Source organism: Rhinopithecus roxellana, chromosome 1, assembly GCF_007565055.1.
Source record: "Rhinopithecus roxellana isolate Shanxi Qingling chromosome 1, ASM756505v1, whole genome shotgun sequence".
Taxonomy (NCBI): Eukaryota; Metazoa; Chordata; class Mammalia; order Primates; family Cercopithecidae; genus Rhinopithecus; species Rhinopithecus roxellana.
The window spans coordinates 53,163,848-53,186,418 of NC_044549.1; the positions used below are offsets into that span (position 1 = coordinate 53,163,848).

Here is a 22,571-nt window from a genome sequence, read left to right on the forward strand (position 1 = left end):
AAAATCAGCCGGGCGTGGTGGCACATGCCTGTAGTCCCAGCTACTCAGGTGGCTGAGGCAGGAGAATTCTTGAACCAGGGAGGCGGAGGTTGCAGTGAGCTGAGATCGTGCCACTGCACTCCAGCCTGGGTGACAGAGCGAGACTCCATCTCAAAAATAAATATTATTGATCCCATTTAACAGATGAGGAAACTGAGTTGGGCAGGTTAATTAACTGAGTTGGACAGGTTAAGGATATATTGCTTGTAAGTGGCTGAACTGGAATTTAAAATCCAGGTAGGTTGGGCATGATGGCTGTCCTCCCAGCACTTTGGGAGGCTGAGGCAGGAGGAATTTGAGACCAGTCTGGGCAACATGGTGAAACCCCATCTCTACAAAAAAAAATACAAAAAATTAGCTAGGTGTGGTGGTACACGCCTGTAGTCCCAGCTACTTAGGAGGCTGAGGTGGGAGGATCACTTGGGCCCAGGAGGTCGAGGCTGCAGTGAGCTGTGACTGTGCCACTGCACTCCAGCCTAGGTGACACAGCAAGACCCTGTCTCAAAAAAACAACAAAAAAGACACCGAGGCCTTTCTGAAGCTTTCAACCATGAAGCCCTGTTTTAATGGTAAACACCTTTTCACCCTTCAAAGCCCAGCTTAAAGGGCCTCAATGCTGCTAGTATTCCATAGCTGAAACTTATTAAATCACCTTTAACCTTTGCCCCTTGAATCCTTACTTTACCAGGTGGGCTCTAAGTTAAATGCATTCTTGGTGTATGATGGGATTATGTCACAATAGGTCCATCATAAGTTGGTTTCCAGAGACAATCCCATCATAAGGTGAGGAGCCTGCTGAATGCTACTGCTTTTGCACCATTGTAAAGTTGAACCATTGTAAGGAGGGGGCTATCTGTAATCAGCAGAGTGGGCATCTCTCTCCTTTAGGGGGCCGTGATGAGCTCCTTGGTGGCAGAAACCAAATCAAGTTCAACCCTAAGTCCTGGCACTTGGGCTCAGTGCAGATGCTCAGTGAACACCTGCCAAATGTCAACATTTACTGGGCGCTGGTTGTGCGCCTGCGGTGGTACTAAACAATTACAGGACCTCACTCACCGAATTGCCACAGCAACCCTATGATGCAGACACAGTTAGCACCCTCATGTGCTCACGAAGAGTAACTGAGGCTCAGAGATGATCAGGTTGCCCTGGCTGGGGTCACACAGCTGGGAGTCAGGGCAGGACTTGACCCAAGGCATGTGGCCCCAGCACCTGCTCTGATGAGATAATAATGCCCTACCAGTGAGGCATGAGAGGTGGCATCACCCCCAGCTTCCCCAGGGTCCCCAGCTCTGCTCCACACCTCTCGGATGAGGTCCCGGCGGATCTTTGTCTCCTGGTAGAGGAGGGGCAGGATGTCATCCAGCAGGTCCCGGACTAGCGAGGGCTTGTTGTGCACAGCTGAGTTGAAGAAAGCCAGAGTCGCACGGCGCACATTCAGATCTGGGTCCTGCAGGCTCTCCATGAACTCTCCTGGCAGAAGAACATGAGGGGTGCGGGGGATGCATAGCCACAGCACAAAGTCACCCCCCTCACCGCCCTGGCCATCAGGTTACTGTGCATGTGCAGAACTGGCTGAATGGGGGTAAGCTGGGAGTGGTGAACATGTACTTTGTGCCAGGCACAAACAACCCTTCAAAGACCAGATAAGAATGTGGGCTCGAGGCTAACCTGGCTTCCGTTCCAGCTCTACTAATTAACTGTGGGGCCTTGGAGAGCCTCAATGTCCTCATCTGTAAAATGGGAGTCATAATAGAACCTATGCTATAGGACTGTTTTTACAATTTAAAATGTGGTGCCTCAGCATTATCTTGAAAAAAAAAAAGAAAAATTTTTTAATGTGGTAATGCATTGAAGGCACATAGCAGAGTGCCTGGCACAGAGGATGAACTCTGTGAATGTTAACTTGATATTGCAGGTGAGGTTTTTAAAGATCAGAGCGGTCAAGTCACCAGCACTTCTCAGGATACTCCTTTTTGTACAGTGCTATGTTTTTGTTTTGTTTTTGAGACAGAGTCTCACTCTCTTGCCCAGGCTGGAGTGCAGTGGTGTGATCTCGGCTCACCGCAACCTCCACCTCTCAGGTTCATGTGATTCTCCCGCCTCAGCCTGCCAAGTACCTGGGATTACAGGCATGCACCACCATGCCCGGCTAATTTTTGTATTTTTAGTAGAGACGGGGTTTCACCATGTTGGCCAGGCTGGTCTCGAACTCCTTACCTCAAGTGATCCACCCACCTTGGCCACCCAAATTGCTGAGATTACAGGCTGTGCCCAGACTTGTACAGTGCTATGATTTGAATGTGCCCACCAAAACTCATGTTGAAACTTAATTGCCATGGTAATAGTATTGAGAAGTGATTAGGTCGTGAAAGTGAAGCCCTGAGGCATGGATTAATGCCCTCACTACAGGAGTGGGTCAGTTTTCATGGGAGGGAGCTCCTGTTAAAGGAGAAGCTCAGCCCCCATCTCGTCTCTCTGTCTCCCATACTCACTTCTGCCCTCCCTTCCACCATGGGATGGCCCTCACCAGATGCTGGTGCCATGTTCTGGGACCTCCCAGTCTCCACAACTGTGAGGAATAAATTTCTCTTCTTTATAAATTACCCAATCTGTAGTATTCTGCTATAGTAACAGAAAAGGGACTATAATATAGAGTTTAAACTTAAAAAAATTTTATTATTATTATACTTTAAGTTCTAGGGTACATGTGCACAACATGCAGGTTTGTTACATAGGTATACATGTGCCATGTTGGTTTGGGAAAAAAAATTTTTTTTAGAGATGGGGGGGTCTCACTATGGTGCCCAGGCTGGTCTCGAACTCCTGGACTCAAGTGATCCTCCTGCCTCAGCCTCCCAAAGTGCTAGGATTACAGGCATGAGCCACTATGCCCAGCCATTATAGTTGAAACATTTTAGAATTGTTAATGTTTTATATACTTTAAAAGAAAGAAAATCAAGGATGGGGGAATCCCTAAATATAAAACCAAAATGCAAAAAACTGCATTTATTTATTTATTTGTTTGTTTGAGTCAAAAAGACAGTCTCATTCTGTTGCCCAGGATGGAGTACAGTGGCACAATCTAGGCTCACTGCAACCTCCGTCTCCCGGATTCAAGCAATTCTCATGCCTCAACCTCCCAGGTAGCTGGGATTACAGGCGTGTGCCACCACACCCGGCTTTTTTTTTGTTGTTGTTGTTGTTGTTGTTGTTGTTGTTGAGACAGAGTCTCGCTCTGTCGCCCAGGCTAGAGTGCAGTGGCGCGATCTCAGCTCACTGTAAGCTCCGCCTCCCAGGTTCATGCCATTCTCCTGCCTCAGCCTCCCGAGTAGCTGGGACTACAGGCGCCCGCCACCACACCCGGCTAATTTTTTGTATTTTTAGTAGAGACAAGGTTTCACCATGTTAGCCAGGATGGCCTCAATCTCCTGACCTCATGATCCACCCGCCTTGGCCTCCCAAAGTGCTGGGATTACAGGCGTGAGCCACCATTCCTGGCCCACACCTGGCTAATTTTTATATTTTTTGGTAGAGATGGGGTTTTGCCAGGCTGGTCTCTAACTCCTGACCTCAGGTGATCCTCCCGCCTCAGCCTCCCAAAGTGCTGGGATTACAGGAGTGAACCACCGTACCCGTCCTCAAAAACAAACAAACAAACAAAACTGTATTTAAAATGATCCACGTAACCACCCAGGTTATGAAGGAGAAAACAAACCAAGCCACTTTGAGTATTTTGACTAGCTGCCCTCTAGCGGAAGACAAAAAAACTATCCATGAATATTAATTTTCACAGAGATAAGAGTCAGCAATTCTCAGACTACTTTCTGTGTATTTCAGGATTAAGAAAATAAATACCTTGTAGATAATGGGAGCTGGGTTTCTTACTGTAAGAGAAAGGAGTTACAGATATGGAAAAGGGGCTAGACTGCAATAGGAAGCAGCTATGAACTCAAGGTTTTCAAGATAGGTGGGTAGGTAGGTAGAAGACAGGGAGGAGAAAGACAGAAAGAGAGGCAGGGAGGGTAAGAAGGAGGGACAAAGAAAGATGTGCATGAATGTGCATCTGGAAGCACAGATATACACGTGCATGTTTGTGTCTCTGCATACAGATGTGCATTTTCTAGTTCTGTCGGCTGAGAGGGCCTAGAAGCAATGAGGCCCCAATAGCAATAGGCTCATCTAGTGTCCAGATCTTGGATTCTAAATACCATTCTCCACTAAAAGAAATCAGGACTCCTTGGAGAAATGGCTGATTCCAGGACTGGTGCAGAAAAGGTCTGCGATGAATCTGGAGCATCTCATCGTGCCAAAAGCAAGGATACACTTAAGAGAATGATGGAGGCTGGGCACGGGGGCTCACGTCTGGAATCCCAGCACTTTGGGAGGCCAAGGTGAGTGGATCACTTAAGCCTAGGAGTTCAAGACCAGCCTGGGCAACACAGCAAAACCCTGTTTCTACAAAAAAAATTTTTAAAAGTAGACAGGCGTGGTGGCTGGCGCACATCTGTAGTCCCAGCTACTCGGGAGGCTCAAGTGGGAGGATTGCTTGAGCCTGAGAGGCAAGGGTTGCAGTAAGGTATGACTGTGCCATTGCCTTCCGGCCTGGGTGACAGAGTGAGACTCTGTCTCTCAAAAAAAAAAAAAAAAAAAAAGGAAACATGTCAATAGAAAATAGGAACCAGCTTGAAGCGCTCCCAATGGCCAAATCTGAGACAATCTTGAGCATCAAAATTAAAGACAGTAATAGGTTATAACCCACAGAATGAAGTAGGAAGAGGCCATGAGTCTCTAATGACAAATACATTGATGAATAAATAAATAAATAAATGCAAGAGAAGAAAAAGTTCTTCCAGACAGTAGAATGCAAACCTATAACTATGGAAAGAATAATGGAACTAGAAAGTCACCATTTGGCAAATATCACAGTAATCATTGACTCAGGCAAGACACAACCGTGGATGCTAAACCTAGTGGGCAAAAAATGGATGAGAACAAGGATGTTTACATAAAATACTTATTTTATGTACTCAAAAATTCGTATTCATTCCAAAGGAAAAAAGAGAAACTTTAGAGTAGACAGAAACCCTGGCAGTATCCATCTGAACTGGGTGATCAAAGTTACCATCACCAGTCAGGGGACAAGCCACCTCCATGTGCCCCTGATGTGATGCACTGGGAAGGGCAGGAAGGCTCCCAGCAGAACAGGATGCAAGCTCAGAGCCAGCAGCCTCTTCTGGGCCCCTTTCAATGGTGCCGCATTGGCTCCCAGGTTCCCCATTCTCTGTGAGAACACAGCTGTGGGGAACTGGTAAGACCCGAGTTCACATCCCCGCTCTGAGTTCGTTTCCTCACATGTAAAATGGGGCCAGTCCTACACACCACGCAGGAAGCTGTGAGCACCACTGTGATGAGGTATATTAAAGGGTCCGATGTGGTACCTGACACACAGTGAGAGCTCAAAAACCAGTTCAAATGTTCTAAAGCAAACAGGAACCCCAGGTGAAATCGCTGGTGGTGCCCATCAAGGGCAGCTCCCTCATGATGGAGGAAATCAGGCTGGGGGGGTGGGGCACGTGCCCACTGCACTAGGGCAAGGGACAAAGTTGCTGCCGATGACATTGCTAGAACTTCTGCACATGTTCTCCAGTGCAGAACGTGGTCACATCTGCTGACCCCTTGGTCTCACACAACAGGCCCCTGGCAGATGAGGATCAACACTTTTTTTTTTTTCTTTAGTGGTGGCAGTCTCCCACTGCCACCATGCCTAATTTTTTTTTTTTTTTTGAGAGAGAGTCTTGCTCTGTCACCCAGGCTGGAGTACAGTGGTACAATCTCTGCTCACTGCAACTTTGCCTCCTGGGTTCAAGTGATTCTCCTGCCTCAGCCTCCAGAGTAGCTGGGATTACAGGTGCCCGCCATCACGCCTGGCTCATTTTTGTATTTTTAGTAGAGACGGGGTTTCACCATGTTGGCCAGGCTGGTCTTGAACTCCTAACCTCAGGTGATCCACTTGGCCTCCTAAAGTGTTGGGAGGTCTCAGTTCCTCTCCTCACAGTGAAGGCTGCTTGGGTTCCTCAGGCCAGAAGATCCCTCAGACAGAGGCGATCTAGTGGGCAGGGTGGCAGGGGGAGCACTCTTCCCTGCCCCACTTTAGGGCCCACAAAAGCTAAGGCATGTGAGAGGCTGGTGGTTTTCCATTCCCAAGAGTCTATATGTTTATGAAGCATCTTCTCCCTCAGTTGCCCATGGGCCCCCAGGACAATTCTAGAAGATGCAGATAAAAAGGAGTTTCTCACGTCCATTTGACAGATGAGGAAAGCAAGGCTTAGAGGTGTGATGGACATGCCAGGCCCACCCATGATTTAGTGGCAGTAGGGAGGCAGGGATGTGAACCCAGGCCTTTTAACTGGAGGGCCAGGCCCTGCTGCCCATCATGGGCATGCCTCCCGGGTCTCCCACTGCCCTTGGCTATTGGGTAGGAAACATCAGCCCAAGCTCAAGGACTGGTTGGGGGCACTGAACAAGGTGGAGGAGGCAGCAGGGAGGTGCTCACCGATGAAGCTCTTCAGGAGGGGGTCAATGGGATGGGGCTGGTCTGAGATAAGGAACTTGACCGCTGTGATGACGGTGCTCCGGGTGTGTGGCCGACCTGCAGAACAAGAAGAGGTGGAGGTGAGTCAGTGAGGGGCAGGGGGCAAACCTGGATGCTTACAGGTCAGAAGGTGCTGAGGCTCCTCCCCCTGCTTCCCTGGAAGACAGACCTGTACCCCCTCCCCATCTCTGGGAAAGTGGATTCTACCATTTCCCTTGGCAGCCTTGAATCTCCCCTCAATCCTTCATGCTGCAGCTGAAACAGTAGGACTGCCAGTGCTTAGGTAACCACACCACAGGTTGCAAACAGGGAACCGATAACCAAGACAGGAACTGCTCCGACAAAGACTTTCCCTCAGGCCTTGGGATTTTTCAGACATGTTATCTCAATGAGTCCTAACAATGATCCTATTAATTAATAATGATAAAATAGTATTAAAATCACCAATAAAAATAATCTCTTTGACACATGAGAAAAGAGAGACTCAGAGAGGATAAGTTCATGTCTAAGGCCACACAGCAGATCCAGAATTCCTGGCTGGGCCCTTCCTCCTGGGCCTGCGTTCTGGCTGGTGGTCAGGGGGGCCTAACAGAACTCTGATCATCTCCAGGCTCGGTCATGAAGAGCTCGCTTACTTGTGCTCTGCTGCTTGCTTTCGGAGTAGAGAAGCCGAATAAAGAGGGGGAGGACATTCCCTTAATGAAAGAAACAAATGGGTGGATGCTCCACCTGCCTGAACCTCTCCTCAGTGGCTTGCCCCCCTTGCCCCCCCACCCAACCCCCAGCACACTGCAGCGAGCGGGCTAAGGTGCTTCCACTACACAGGCTTTACGTTCAGCCTCAAGGAAATGTTTACCAATTGGTGCTAAGGCATGAATGAATGGAAGTTACTGAACTCAGACTTTTAGCTTTTACCTCTTTCTCTTGCCAGCCTGACTGGCTCCCAGGAAGATTTAGGGTGGCTGATGAAGACAGGCACAAGAGAGTAAGATTAAGTGAACTGAAAACAAGAACAAGGCCAAGGACGACTGAAGGCAGGGAGGTGAGAAGGAGACTAGAAGGAAGACGTACAGGCAGCATCAGTTAGGAAGTTCCAGGAACCTACTAGAAGCAGGACACTCATCTGGCTCTAAGCTTCCCAGCAGTTGGTGGTAAAAAGGAAATGTGACCAGGTGGCTGGTTCAACAGAATACGTGGGACAGAAACAAATAGGTGTTTAGGCAAAACAGGGCTCCTCTGCATCTTAAGACTCTCGTCTGTCAAGGTTCTTTGTGTGATGTAATAGATAGTGTTCTCAACAATGTTCTTCCATCTACAGTCATGAGGCCAGACAACTGCTTCTTATGAACCCAGCAACCCAAGAAAGCCTTAACTGAAATCACTAACATACCTAGTAACAGCAGCAGCTCTCAACTTACTATTAATTACTGTAGGTACCACACAGCGTACCAAACACTGTACCTGCGTTCTGTCAACCAGAGCATCCACTGGTTCCGTAAGGGGCCAGCTGGCCAGCTTGAAGCCCACTGGCCTTTCATTCTGGGGACTCTCCCTTTCCTAGGAGCCCCACAACCCCACCTGCCTGCTTTCCACCTCCTGAAGCTAAGATACCTGGTGTGCCAAAACGTGACAAACTAAAACGCCTGCCCCTCCTGGTTTTTGCCCAGCCCTCCCCAAGCCTCAGGGGCATGTCAGCCTGTCCCAGTCCATACTGACATCTGCTCATAGCTCAGGCTAGCTGAAAAGAGCTGACCCTCCGCAGGTTGCAGTCTATGGCTGGAAACTGTTTTTTGCAGAAAAACTGTTTTTGTTGACCTCTGTGTGCAGCACTAAGCTACTGTCCACATCAAGGATTATGAAGTTGGCATCATGAGATTTTTGGTTGTTTTTTTTTATAGAGGCGGGGTCTCATCATGTTGCCCAGGCTGGTCTCAAACTCCTAGGCTCAAGTGATCCACCCACCTCAGCCTCCCAAAGTGCTGGGATTACAGACATGTGCCACCATGCCTAGCCAACATCATGAGATTTTTAAGTGTATTTGTGGTAGGGACCTATCAAGGACTCTGTCCCTTCTATCCCACAGTCCCATAGAAGGAAGCCTTTAAGTCTCAGGTATCACTGTGTGTTCCTCTGTAGCTTCCTTGCCTCTGTTGCATAGATACCATGATTCTTGTACCCAATGACTTGAAATAGCTCACTCTGCCCCAGCTGCTTGGATGCTCAGTGGCAAACTGCCCACCTCCGCACTGGGTTGCCTTGCCCACACCTGTGTGCCTACCTGCAGCAAGCTGCTTCCGGAAGCGGGGCAGAAGGAACGAAGGGTTCACAAGGACCAGCTTCCCAATGCACTCAGCCACCACCCCCCGGGTACCCTCCTCGGCGCCCTCACAGCGCCGGAACAGCAGGGCCCAGATGTCCTCAGCGTAGGGCTTCAGGCTGTCAGGCTGGGCGGCCCCCAGGGCCTCCCTAAGTGAGTGCAGCAGCAGGTACTGTCGTCGGGGCTCAGCCTCGATCTGCTCCAGCAGGAAGGGCAGGAAGTCGGGCAGGCTGCCAGCACCCACGCGGCCCAGTGCATAGGAGGCCGCAGCCCTCACATCCTCACTGGATGACCCCAAGGCTTCCAGGAGCACTGCCTTCAGCTCCCGCTGGGGGCCTGGCCCAGCCACCTGACCCACCTCAGCCAGCGACAGGAATGCCAGGACTTTGACCCCTGTGCTGGAGTGGGGCGACCTGGCATCGCAGACCAGATGGTTGGCTGTGCTTGCCGCCTCTTGGGGACAGGCAGCTGAGAGAGCTGCCACACACCGGGCCAATGAGTGGAACACCTGCTTGTGCAGGCCAGGCCCACCATCCACAGCCTGCTCATAAACAGGAGCAGTGAGCAGGCTGATGAGTTTGGCATAGTCCACACATGGGGGACGGGTCCCCACCAGGGCCTGCAGGAAGCCTTCAGTGGCTGCCAGAACCCCGGCTGGCAACAGGGGCGAACGCAGCAGCCGCAGCAGCTCTGAGAGCACAGGGCCACTGACCTCTACCAAAGAGGCTGGCTGGGCCTGGGTCACTGTGGCAAGGAAGTCCACGGCCAGCTGGGCCACATGCATGTCACTCTCATTGACCAGGGCAGGCAGCTCAGCCAGTACAGCCTGCACGGCAGACGGTGGGAGGCTGAGGCCCTGGCTCTGGGCCAGGGCATCCAAGGCTGCCAGTGTGGCCAGTCGCAAAGCCCGCTGATTCTTCCGCAGGAATGAGGCCAGAATGGGCAGTGCCTCGGCTAGGATGGGCTGTAGATCAAGCTGCAGTGGGGACACAGCCACCAGCGTAAGCGCCTTGACGGCGGGCAGCCGGGTGATCTCATTCCGCAGGCGGTCCAGGAGGAGCAGTAATATAGGCTCCAGCTCATCCCCAAGCCGGTCACCCAGGTGGCCTACAAGGTGGCCCATGCAGGAAATGGCCCGCTCCTTCACCTCCTGGTCCAGGTCAGTGGCACGGAGTCGCGCCAGGGTAACCGCAGACATCTCTCCAACATACGGCTCAGGATCCAGTATCCGAGCCCTGTCCAGCGGCCACAGGGCCTGCACCAACTCCTGTAGCACCACCAGGGCCTCGGCTGCAATCTTATAGAAAGGGTCAGCCACACAGGCCATCACAGGTGGCAGGAGGGTGGGCAAGTGTGGGTGGAAGGCCTCAGCTGGTTCGGTGCCCAGCAGCCCCTGCAGAAAGGCCAGGGCATCCATCCGGATGGTGGAGGAGCTGGAGCGGTCGGCCAGCGAGAAGATGATGCCTGTAGGGTGAGTGCAAGGGTTATGAGGCCACCACCTCTGATGCAACGCGGCCCTCCCTGGAAGCAAGGCTGGGGTACCTACAGGTGCCTGAGCTGGACTGAAGCACCTAAACTCTTCTACAGAAGTTTCCAAGAAGTCAGCGCTGACCAGTGGCCAGGGTTGAGGGAAACATGTCCAGGGCACTCATTGGAACCAGCCTTGTTCTCACTGCCGGTAGTGGGAGGCCACTGGAGACTCTTGACCAGGGACTGAGCCTGGGACTGGGTCCCAGACTCTCTCAGAAATTGGAGGCTCAACTCAGGGGTGGGGTCTGGGTTCTGGAAGTGGCCCAGAACAGCAGATACCTGGTTGCAGTCCAGCCTACCTGATACCAGCACAGGCATGTGCTCAGCCAGGCTGCCGGGGAGGACGCCTGCCAGCTCGGTGAGGAGGCTGAAGCATCCCTGGCGCACTCTGATGCTCCGATCTTTAAGCTGCCGCTGCAGGGCCTTGACCACAAGGGGCACCTGTGGACAGGAGGGGGAAGTCAAGGTCAGGGACCACCAAAAAAACCTCCCAGGCTGCCCACTACCAGGAGGCTTTGCCAGACACATCCCCAGGGAGGATGTCGGCATCAAGGTATCTCCCAAGCACTCATCCTTCACTCTGTGCCAGGCTTTTGGTGACTGCACACAGACCCTTGGAGGGTAGGCATATTTCCCGCATCCATTTTACAGGTACAGAGAGACCAAGCAACTTGCTCAAGGTCACCCAGGCAGGTTGGCTGTCACTACCACACTCCAGAAGCCTGGCTGGCTCTCGTCCCCCACCCCGGGGACCCCTTCCCTTCCACAGCTGGATGTTCTCCCCAGGTGAGTTTCCAAGTCCAGGGACACTAACAGTGAGTGGCTGGGTGGGCAAATTGGGGGTAAAGGTGGAGGTGAAGGCACACCCACCTGTCCACGTAGCATGTGGAGGTTGCTGCCGGTCTGGGTGGGTTCCTCCATGGCCTCCAGCCATCCCTTTGGAGGCTGCGTTTGCCGCAGCAGTACGATGTAAGCGGTGAAGACATCAGCCTTGACATTCTCCTCGCGTTCTTTGAAGCGGCGGATGAGCACAGGTGCCAGGGTGCAGTGGAAATCAGGCAGCAGGTCAGGCCGCGAGCTGATCAAGGCTGCGATGCACTTGGCAGCTGCCCGGCGCACCTTCCAGCTCATGTCATCATCATCGCTGTATTCATCCTCACTCTCTAGGGCAGGAACAAGACACACGTGGAACCCTTGTCTCCCAGGACAGGTCTGCAGCTCGGGGGAGAAGGGATGGGGAGGAGAGGAAGCCGGGCACTGTGCTTCACCTTTTGCTGATCAGCTTTTATAGATACCCTATGGGGAACATTCCCTACCTTTTAACGGGCATCTACTGTGTGCTACAGATGGGGCTAAGCATGTCAAACCCATAATCTTATTTTAGCTTCATGATGACCTTTTGAGACAGGGATTATTTCCCCATTATAGAGGTGAGGAAATTGGGGTTTAGAGAGAGGAAATGGATTGCTCCAAGTTAAGGAAATACTTGGAGTTAAACTAGAGTCCTCCCTGCCTCCAGACCCTTAATTGTCTGGACTGTACCAGGGAAAAAACAGACTTCCAAGTCGTCGTGTAGACTTGGAGAATCAATTTGGGGCACGAAACTCATCTTTTGGCATCAGGTTTCGCTATGTGATGCTTCGTTTACTGGGACTCCAGAAGGGAAAAGGGACAGAGCCTCCCTTTGGCCTCTTCTCTCGCCTGATCTCTGCCTCTCAAGGGTCCCGATTTCAAGGCTTCCAGGCAGGACTAGTAAAGAGGAAATGCTGGGTTTGTGTGGCTTTCTACCCCACAATCTCCCTGAAAGTCAAGGGCTCATGCAGTCTTTACCATCACCTCAGAAGTGAAGGTAGTGCCGAGCCCCATTTTACAGATGACAAGACTAAGGCTCAGAGGGGGTGAGACTCTCAGGGCACACAGCGAGGAACAGCAGAGCTGAGATTCAGGCCCACGAGGCCCAGCCCTATCACCTGGGGAGGCACTCGGGAGGCTCAGAGGAGGAGAGTCTTGCCTGGGAGCGCCCCGAGGCACAGGCTCAGAGTCCAGCATGGCCTTGCCCATACCACTCTGTGGACCACTTGGACCCACAGGGTGGTGTCTGGGCAGCCACAGTGGGCCACAGCCACCGGGCAGCTCAGCAGCCATCCCCTCTGATGGACCACTGTCACCCCCACAGAAGGCCACCCATGAACACACATCTTTAGCTCCCTATTACTGACAAGTGTCCCACCTCCCTGGCTTGGCATTCAAGGCCCCCACATGCCTATCCAATCTCATCTACCATCCCATCTTGTTCCAAGTACCCCATCAGGCTCTAAATCCATCGTCTCCATCTATGCCCTGCCTTCAGGCCTAGTGGCATCTCTGCCCTGGAAATCTATCTGAATGACAGGACCACAGGCACAGGAGGAAAGAAGCTATCAAGTCCACCCCCATTGAGATATCTCACTCCTCTGCCAGTGCCTGCCATTCCACCATCAGGGCTTTCCTCTGCTGGGTTAAAGACATTATCTCCCGAAAGCCATTCATAAAAGGGTACACAGTGGCAGTGCAGAGGTGGGGGAGTCTGACAAACCTGGCTCCAAGGCCCAGCTATGCCAATTCCTAGTTGTGTTATCTCAGGCCACTCTCTTCTCAGTATGTGTCCTTGTCTGCAACACGGGGTAATAATATCTGTTTTTCTGGGGTTATTGTGAGGAACACAACCAGCAAATGCTCAATAAATGACAGCAATGACTACTATCATGACTGTGGTCTATGCAGTCACAGCAGGTGGGACTGGAGCTTGAGGCAGAGCTGGCATCAGGACAGGGGCATCAAATGTGACCACTGTCTTTGGCTGGAGGATCCCAGGAAGGCTGTGCTCACCTCCACCCTCCAACCCCAACGATGGGCTATCCACCAACCTTGCTCACTGAATTCACTATCCTCTGTCTCCATCTGCTCCTCATCCTCATCACTGTCGTAGTTGTAGTTGGGGTCATGTTTTATGTACTGGAGGCAGAGGCTGGTCACGTTGGGCACGTGAGGGCCCATTTCCTTGGGGCACCTGTGGGGTAGGATGAGGAATGCTTTGCTGGATTCAGTCAGGATGGGAGTAGGGGGTAGGGCCCAACGGGAGTCCTGAAATTTTACTGCTTTGAGGCCAGCATCCCCACCAACTTCCCAAAGAAGTCCCCAGGCAATCCCACCATACATACTTCCTCAAGAAGGCCTCAAAAGCCTGGAGGCAGGACTCCCGGAGCTCATCATCATCCAGGTTGCAGAAATCCTCCACCAGGGGCACCAGGCGGTCCAGGTGAGCCCCTGCAGGGCCAGGTGGGTCACTGAACCCAAGCCAGACACTCTCATGGAGTTCCCCGAGCCCGCAGCACTCAGCCTGTCCCCCCGCACCTATAGCCTTGCCACACCTATAGCCCTGACCACTGCAGATTCAACTCAGAGGTTTCACAGTTCAGGGTTCTAGCCCTGACTCTGCCACCCAACTGCTATGGGACTTTGGGCAGGTCACAACATTTCTTTGACCTTAGCTGATTTTCACAACAAGGATAACAATGCCTCCTGGGCAGAGATTTTGTGAAGATAAATTATGTAAAGATAAATAGCTGGCTGGGCGCGGTGGCTCACGCCTGTAATCCCAGCACTTTGGGAGGCTGAGGCAGTCGGATCACAAGGTCAGGAGACTGAGACCACGGTGAAACCCCGTCTCTACTAAAAATACAAAAAATTAGCCAGGCGCGGTGGCGGGTGCCTATAGTCCCAGCTACTCAGGAGGCTGAGGCAGGAGAATGGTGTGAACCCAGGAGGCGGAGCTTGCAGTGAGCCGAGATTGCGCCACTGCACTCCAGCCCGGGCGACAGAGCGAGACTCCGTCTCAAAAAAAAAAAAAAAAAAAAGATAAATAGCTTAGGCCAGGCGCGGTGGCTCATGCCTGTAATCCCAGCATTTTGGGAGTCCAAGGCAGGTGGATTACAAGGTCAGGAGATCGAGACCATCCTTGGCTAACATGGTGAAACCCTGTCTCTATTAAAAATACAAAAAATTAGCTGGGTGTGGTGGCACACACCTGTAGTTCCAGCTACTCAGGAGGCTGAGGCAGGAGGATTGCTTGAGCCTGGGAGGTGGAGGTTGCAGTGAGACAAGATAGCGTCATTGTACTCCAGCCTGCGGGACACAGTGAGATTCTATCTCAAAAAAATAAGTAAATAAAAATAAAAATAAATAGCTTAGGCCGGGCGTGGTGGCTCACACCTGTAAACCCAGCACTTTGGGAGGCCGAGGCAGATGGATCATCTGAGGTCAGGAGTTCGAGACCAGCTTGGCCAACATGGTGAAACTCCATCTCTACTAAAAATTCAAAAATTAGCTGCATGTGGTGGTGCGCCCCTATAATCCCAGCTATTTGGGAGACTGAGGCAGGAGAATCGCTTGAACCTGGGAGGTGGAGGTTACAGTGAGCAGAGATTGTGCCACTGCACTCCAGCCTGGGGAACAGAGCGAGACACGAGACTCAGTCTGAAAAAAAAAAAATAAAGTTAGAAAAGCTTAGTCCAAGGCTGGGCGCAGTGGCTTACCCCTGTAATCCTAGCACTTTGAGAGGCCTAGGCAGGCAGATCACGGGATCATGAGGTCAGGAGTTCAAGACCAACCTGGCCAACCAACATCGTGAAACCCCGTCTCTACTAAAAATACGAAAACTAGCCAGGTATCAGTAGCGTGCACCTGTAGTCCTAGCTACTCTGGAGGCTGAGACAGGAGAATCGCTTGAATCTGGGAGGTGGAGGTTGCGGTGAGCCGCGATTGCACCACTGCACTCCAGCCTGGGCAACAGAGTGAGACTCCGTCTCAAAAAAATAAATAAATAAGTTTAGTCTAGGTTCTGCACAAGCAATCATTCGATAGGTAGTATCTGTTATCAAAACCATTATTCATGTCCTGGCCTAATTTCCTTCACTAGGTTGTAAGTCCCTGGATATGAGAAATGGGAGGCAGGTACTGCCCTAATAGACCAGGCAAGAGGGGTTCCTGTTCCTGCCTGGTCTCTAGGTTTTAGAGCATCCCACTCATGCCCTTCTCCAGCCACATCCTTCCTCACAGTACAAGAAGAGACATGCTGACCTAGAGACCCCCAGCACTCCTAGACTCCATTCTGTCTGGGTGGGTATCTGGGGACCCCAGAGTTTCCCGCCCAACGGATCCTGACCCCTTGTCCGAGCCTGCACAGGCCTCTTTCCCGGGTCCATGCAACCAAGGATGGCTGAGGGCTGGCTGCTGTTTGGGAGAAATGGGACAGGGTGTGGCCATGTCAGCTGGGGTTGTCCCCATGTGTGCCTGCAAGGCCGCTTGCAGTGAGAGAGCCAGGGGTTAGGAGAGGCTGACCATAGGCCAATTCTATCCAAACTGTCTTGGTATAGTCAGAATTCCAAGGTGTCTGAGGATACAGTCAAACCTGACTGCAGCTTTCCATTTCTAAAAAACTAATCTATAGTGACAGAAAGCAGACCAGTGGCTGCCTGGACAAGGCAGAGAGACCTGGACTGCAAACGGACACAAGGAAGCTTTTGGGAGTGATGGAAATGTTTCACGGATATACACAAAGGTCAAAACACACTGAATTGTACACTTTAGTGCGGTTTATTGTATGCACATTAAATTGTTTCTTAAAAATTCAAACTTGGCTCACGGGCTGTTACTAAGATATCTTTGTCAAAGTGGGAGAACAGAATATTGTCTAACAGTTTAGTGGCATGACTTAAAATTGTAATTACCAGGCAGTCCCCAGGTCTCAGAAGTGGTTGATCCAACCCCCTTCTCTGAACCATCTGCACTAGGCAGGAGCTCAGGGCCCGCCCCGCACCTCTCAAGCCGTGCCCGGCCCCAACCTCTGCGTTCCAAGGGTTTCAGCCACACCAGCTAACCGAGGAAGCAGCGCGCCCCAGGCCCCACCCACCACGTCAGTCCAGGCCCCGCCCCATCCTCCCTACCAAGGAGGCGGTCCACTCTTACACCCGCGCTGCACGGCGCCCCAAGCTCCACCCCCTTATCGAGTCATTGGCTCGCCCCTAAGCTCCGCCCAACATGCCATCCCAGGCCCTGCCCCTCCCCGCCCCCTTACCCAGGCGGTGGCCGGCCTGGCGGCCGACGCTGCCCAAACATTGGATCAGGGTGCGGATGGCAGCTGGGCTGGTGGGCGCCCGTGGGCCGGGTAGCCGGTCCAGTAGGTGGTCAGCGAGTTCGACGAAGAGGTCAGTGCTGCAGGCGGCCGCCAGATGGCCAAGCGCTCCGACCGCCCGCTTGCGCACCGCCAGGCGCGGGCTGCTCAGCTGTGGCAGCAGACAGTGCAGGAGGCTAGCGTGGAAGGCGCCCAGCGGGGCACCCAGCCTGGGGAACACGAGGTGGCATCAGGCCGGTCGCACCCCGCGGGCAGCCTGGGCCAGGCTCCGCCCCTCTCCCCATTCTCTCCCGGCCTCCTTCCCAGGATTATGGCAACTCAATGGTCCTTGCAAAAGAGGTGCCCTGCAACTGTGAGGAGGAATTATTTTAATTACTTTTGTTACATGAGAGAAAGCGGAGAGAGAAAGGTACTTCTCAGCAGTGCAAAGCCTGGCTCCCAGACCAGGGAGAAGGACCTGATGGGGGAAGCATAGGCGATCGAGTAAGGCTGTCCCTATTTCTTGTAAGTCCAGGCCTTGCCTCAATACCATCCTCCTCTGTCCATCCTCCTCGCTGAGACCAGAGCAGTATAAAATCTACTTCTCACCTGGTCACTCCTCTGCTTAACTCCTTCCATGGCTCCCTAGTGCCTTTGGAGACGCTGAGCTCTGGGCTCAAGAGGCACCACCTGAGAATAGCTTCCGCACACACAGCACAGCCCCTGCCTGCCTCAGCAGCTTCTATCCACAACTTCAAACGAGGCCCGTGCATTTTCTGTCCCATAAACATCCTGAGACCTTTTCTCACTTTACACAAACACACTGACCTCACCCTCCCTTATATCTATGCCCTACCCAACCCTCTCTCCTGGATTTGTCTATTCACCTGCTAAGTGACAGGGACTGTACTGGAAGCCAGGGTGAACAAGACAGACTGTTCCCGGGACCTGCCCTTATGGAGTGTGTGGTTGAGTGGGTGCCTCCCAGGAACCTCAAGTTCAACACGCCCCAGCTTGAATCCATCACTTTCCTCCCCACACACCTGCTCCTGGCTCCGAGTGCACCCCATCACAGCACCTCTGTCTGCCCCCGCCAATTACTAAAGGCAGAACACTAGGGGTCAGCCTCCAGTCCCCGCCTCTCTTGCCTACTCCAAGTCCTGTGGAGTCTACCTCCTGAATACAACCCGAATTGCTTTCCCTATAGTAGCCTTTTAACCAGTCCCCTGCCTGTTCAATCCCCTCCCATCTACTCTCCACTGCAGAGAGAAAGATCAGAGTGGAACACACAAATACTCACCCCCACCCCATGGCTCCTGGTCAGCCCTCCACCTCATCTCTCCATACCCACCTCTCCACATTACAGCCTGCCCCACGACCCCTGGCAGACTCTGGGACCCCAAGTCTTCCCCTGTCTCTGCCTTCCGGACTGGGGGCAGTCTCCCCTCTAGCATCCTCCTTATACCTGCCCAAACTCAGCTAAGTCCTGCCCCTCCTCGAAGGCTCAACTCTAGCAGCACCCTCTTTTAGAAGGCTCCTCGTTCCCAGCTGGGCTGGGGGCTCCTCTGAGCTCCTATCAGCCCTGTTCTTATCCTTAACTGTTGTGCTTACTCCATTCACAGTTTTATACATGTCTGTGAACTCCTCCCTAGGAACAACCAAGACTGATCTAACCGCATGTTCCGAACACTAGGCCAGCACTTGACATTTTTCTGGTTAGAGCAGGTGTTCAAGTCGTGGGAGGTTTTACTGACCATGTGACCACATCACCTCTCAGAGCCTGTAAAGTTGTGACAATTGAGTTCTCCTTTACGAGGCTGCTGGGATGATTAAGGAGCCCCGAGCACAGGGCTTGGTGTGCAGTAGGTGCTAGCTCTGTGATTTGAGTCCCTTCCTGTCCCCTTTTACCCACTCTTCCTCAATACCCAGGGTGGCCTCCCACACCTGCTCAGCATGTCAGAGAGGATGTCCAGGGCTTCCAGCTGCACGGCCACATCCTCCTGCTGGGCAATGGCACTGGTGAGCTGGCCCGTGATCTTCCGGCACACGTTGGTGGCCAGCCCGGAGCCTGCACAGGGAACAAGGTGGGCACAGTGAGGCCCTGGCCTGGGGGAAAGGCAGCCTTTACCACTGGTCTGCCTCTGCTCTGGCTGTGTTCCTGAGCCCAGATCCCCGGGAATCTTGCCAGGGCTCCAGAGGTCCCAGGTTTGACCCAGAGTCTGGCCAAAGTAAAGGAGACAGCTAGGGGAGCTGCAGAGCCAATGGCCGAACTGCTGGGTGGCACTCACACACCCAAGCCCTTCTTCCTTTTCCCCATTCCTCTAGGGAGGCAGGGAAAGTTAAACACTTCCTTTCCTGCCACCCTTGCTGCTGGGAGTGGCTGGGTGATCCAGCTCTTGCCAGTGAGATATAAGTGGAAGTCGTCTGGGGGCTTCTGGGAAAACGTCTGCTTTCCCTATAAAGGGAGGGGACATGGGGCAAGACCTGAACCCTGTCAATATTGAGCTACTAAATGAATTGCTACAAAAATGGTGTGGCTGATTCCTCCAGGATTGCCATGTGAGGAAAAACCACCCCTGATTTCTTTAAACTGCTGTTGGTTAGATTTCATCACTTGAGCTAAAAGCATTCCTGACTGACACAGAACCATGAACTTAAACAGAGCTGGGCCTGAATTCTTTGCCCTGCTTACCAGCTGAGTGACCTCAGGTATGTCTCTTCAACTCTCTGTGCCTCAATGTTTTTTTGTTTTTTACCATTAACTAGGACAAATACTAACAGTACCTAGTCCTGGGGACCTGGGTACCTGTGGCTGCAGGGGGGAGCTCCGAGAGGACGGTCTTGAGGCCAATGCCGGCGATGTCTCGCAGCTGCTCCTTGTCTGACCGCATGTTGGCGCACAGGGTGTCCACGATGGTCTCCACCTGGTACTCCTTCACTTTGCCCACCAGAGGACCCAGGCTGAGCAGGGAGTGGGAAGGTGAGTCCAAGGTCCCAAGGTTCAGCCTGAGTCAGGCTGCCCCTTTATGTCCCTTCATGCTCCTGGGACCACATGTGCTGAGGAAAAGGCCTCAGATCACCAGGGGAGCCCGTTTGGCCAGAAAGAGGTACTCTCTGGCTATGCCAAAATTGTTCCTGGCACCTCCCAAACCTACATTTCTTCTTGTTTTACATCTCAGGAAATGCCCAAATAGTGCCCCAGAACAAGGGTGGTCAAACTTGAGTGTGCATCTGAATCCCCTGGAGGGCTTGTTAAAACAGATTGCTGGGCCCCAGCCCTAGAGTTTCAGAGTCAGGAGGGCTTTCTCGGTGGGGCCTAACAGGGTGCATTTCTAGCAAGCTCCCAGTTGAGGCTGATAGTGTAGGTGGTCCAGGGAGCACACTTGGAGAACCTCTGCCTTAGAGGCTTGCTTCTGAAAGTTTGGTGGTGGTTTAGCATTGGCAACACCACTCGGAAGCTTGTTCAGGATGTGGAATCTCAGGCCGTATAGATCCACTGAGCTAGGATCTGTAGCGCCACAAGGTCCCCAGGTGATTCCAATGCACAGGAAAGTGTAAAGACAGCTGCACTAGACGCCCGGGTTCTCAGTCTTAGTTGCCATCACCTGGGCCTCTGAAAAATGCTCTCAGAGAGTCTGAGTTAATTGGTTTCACGTGCGGCCTGGAGGAGGGCGGGCTTTTAAAATTCCCCAGGTGATTCTAACATGCAGTAGAGGTTGACAACCTCTGCCCTACCTGAGTAGTTCTCAGATATTGGTTGCATCAGAATGCAGATTCCAGGGTGCTATAGTCTCATCCTCTGCCCCAGCTCCCTCCCTGCTCCATCCCCTGAATCTGAATCCCTGGGCAGGGAATACAGAGTTTCAACAAGGGCTTCAGGTGACTGCAGTGCACAATGGTTTTCTTTTTTCTTGATTTTTTTTTTTTGAGATGAGGTCTTGCTCTGTTGCCCAGGGTGGAATACAATGGCGTGATCATAGCCCATGGCAGCCTCGAACTCCTGGGCTCAAGCAATCCTCCTACATAGATGAGATTACATATTCAAGCCACCATGCTTGGCTAATTTCTTTTTTTAGTGTCTCGCTATGTTGCCCAGGCTGGTCTTAAACTGTTGGGCTCAAGTGATCCTCTTGCCTCAGCCTCCAGAATAGCTAGGACTACAGGCATGCGCACCATGCTTTTCAAACCTTGGCTCTCTCAGCTTCCTTCTCCATAGCTCCTCTATCCACATAATGATGGAATCCTCCAACCTACCTCCTATAGCACTGGTTCCCACTAGGAGTAATACCGCCTTGGCAATTTATGGGTGTCCTTGGTCATCATAACTATTGAGTTAGTACTTCTGGCCTTTAAGGGAGTGGGGAGCAGGAACCACAGAAAGACAACAATGCAAAACAAAGCGTTGCCCATGCCCCGCAAGAGATTCTAACATCCCAGTGGGCATTTGTATAGGTAAAAGGCCTTTAATTATCTGAGTCTAACATTTCAGTTTATACATAGACACAAAATATTTTTACATTCTTTTAATATACCGCATTCTAGATTTTCTAAGAATGCAATTTTCAGGTAAATAGAAGGAAAAGTATACTTTGTTTTCTGGGAAACTTTATTGGGAGATGGTCACTCACTTTAGAAAATCCTGGCTGGGCGCGGTGGCTCACGCCTGTAATCCCACCACTTTGGGAGGCCAAGGCAGGCAGATCACTTGAGGTCAGGAGTTCAAGACCAGCCTGGCCAACATGGTGAAACCCCCGCATCTACTAAAAATACAAAAATTAGCCAGGCGTGGTAGTGTGTGCCTGTAATGCCAGCTACTCAGGAGGCTGAGACATGGGAATTGCTTGAACCTGGGAAGAGAAGGTCACAGTGTCCTGAGATTGTGCCATTGTACTCCAGCCTGAGTGACAAAGTGAGACTCTGTCTCAAAAAAAAAAAAAAAAAAAAAAAAGAGAAAATCTTGCCACTAAGAGCAGTGCCTCCAATTCTGAAACCTAAGTCCCAACACCCCCTGTCTGTATCTGGTATCTGTACTCATGATGAGTACTCATGATGAGTTTACATGCAGGTGCAGGCTTCTCGTGACTTCATCACTTCTACCATCACAGTGCCCCAGCACGCATACACGGAAACACACACTACTTTACTATAAGCTACATTCCTTCTAGTTTGCCTTTATGGTTAAGGTTAGGGCATTATGTGTAGCCGTAGGTTTTATAATGTACGAATTTCATTTCCTAATAGGAAAACAGTATTACAAATGATTTGTTATAAAAAGGTATTGGTTCTGCTGGTGGGAAACCACACTCCATCCTAAGTCTACTCCATGACCAGAAAGACACTCCCAACTCATAAACTTGTCCATGTCACCTTCCTACAGAAAACCCTTTACTGAATTCCCTCTGCTCTTGGGATCACGTTGCAATTCTTTAACATCTTCTGGGGAAACTCAAGACTAAGGTACCATTCAACAAGAGCTGCTCAGCAGGTCCCCTCTGCGAGGCTGTACCCCAAAGGGACAAGGGTCCCCAGAATGCTCCCACACCAGGTAGGGCCCCTTCTCCTGCTCCACCGGGGCAATTCTTTAACATGCCCCAGAAGAATGCCTGGACCCAGCTCACAGACAGTGGTTTGAAGAGACAGCGCCCAATTCTCTCACCCTGTTGATCCTTGATCCCTGGCATTCTATTTAAAATTACTCAGGTGATGCTAACCTGCAGTCAAGGTTGACAACCTCTGCCCTACACGAGTGGTTCTCAGGTGTGGGTGTGAGAATGACCCTACCACCCAAGCATCCCCACGTGCTCTGCACATGCCCTTGTCTTGTTTTTTTCTACTCTGGAGATAAGTTGCCAACATCTCAGGATCACAGCCTCACAGTGATCTAAGGCTGGGGCTTTTAGGGCCTCTCCCAATCCCGTGTGCCCTAAGCCTTTTTTGTT

General features: G+C 51.8%; 1 protein-coding gene across 3 annotated transcripts in view; it reads right to left on the reverse strand.

Moving 5' to 3' along the window:
- Positions 1-22,571, reverse strand: part of CAND2 (cullin associated and neddylation dissociated 2 (putative)) — a 38,698-nt gene that overhangs the window by 8,718 nt on the left and 7,409 nt on the right. Inside the window, exons 3-12 of one of the 3 annotated variants that reach the window (XM_010362140.2) lie at positions 19,439-19,593; positions 18,577-18,700; positions 16,597-16,862; positions 13,682-13,787; positions 13,388-13,530; positions 11,352-11,644; positions 10,781-10,922; positions 8,913-10,415; positions 6,596-6,691; positions 1,343-1,512 (exon numbers count right to left, since the gene is read on the reverse strand). In XM_010362140.2, the coding sequence (XP_010360442.1) occupies positions 1,343-1,512; positions 6,596-6,691; positions 8,913-10,415; positions 10,781-10,922; positions 11,352-11,644; positions 13,388-13,530; positions 13,682-13,787; positions 16,597-16,862; positions 18,577-18,700; positions 19,439-19,593 (2,998 nt within the window). Of the gene's footprint in view, positions 1-1,342; positions 1,513-6,595; positions 6,692-8,912; positions 10,416-10,780; positions 10,923-11,351; positions 11,645-13,387; positions 13,531-13,681; positions 13,808-16,596; positions 16,863-18,576; positions 18,701-19,438; positions 19,690-22,571 lie in introns of those variants that run through there. The other 2 variants (XM_030927358.1, XM_030927400.1) reach the window with 2 other exon arrangements.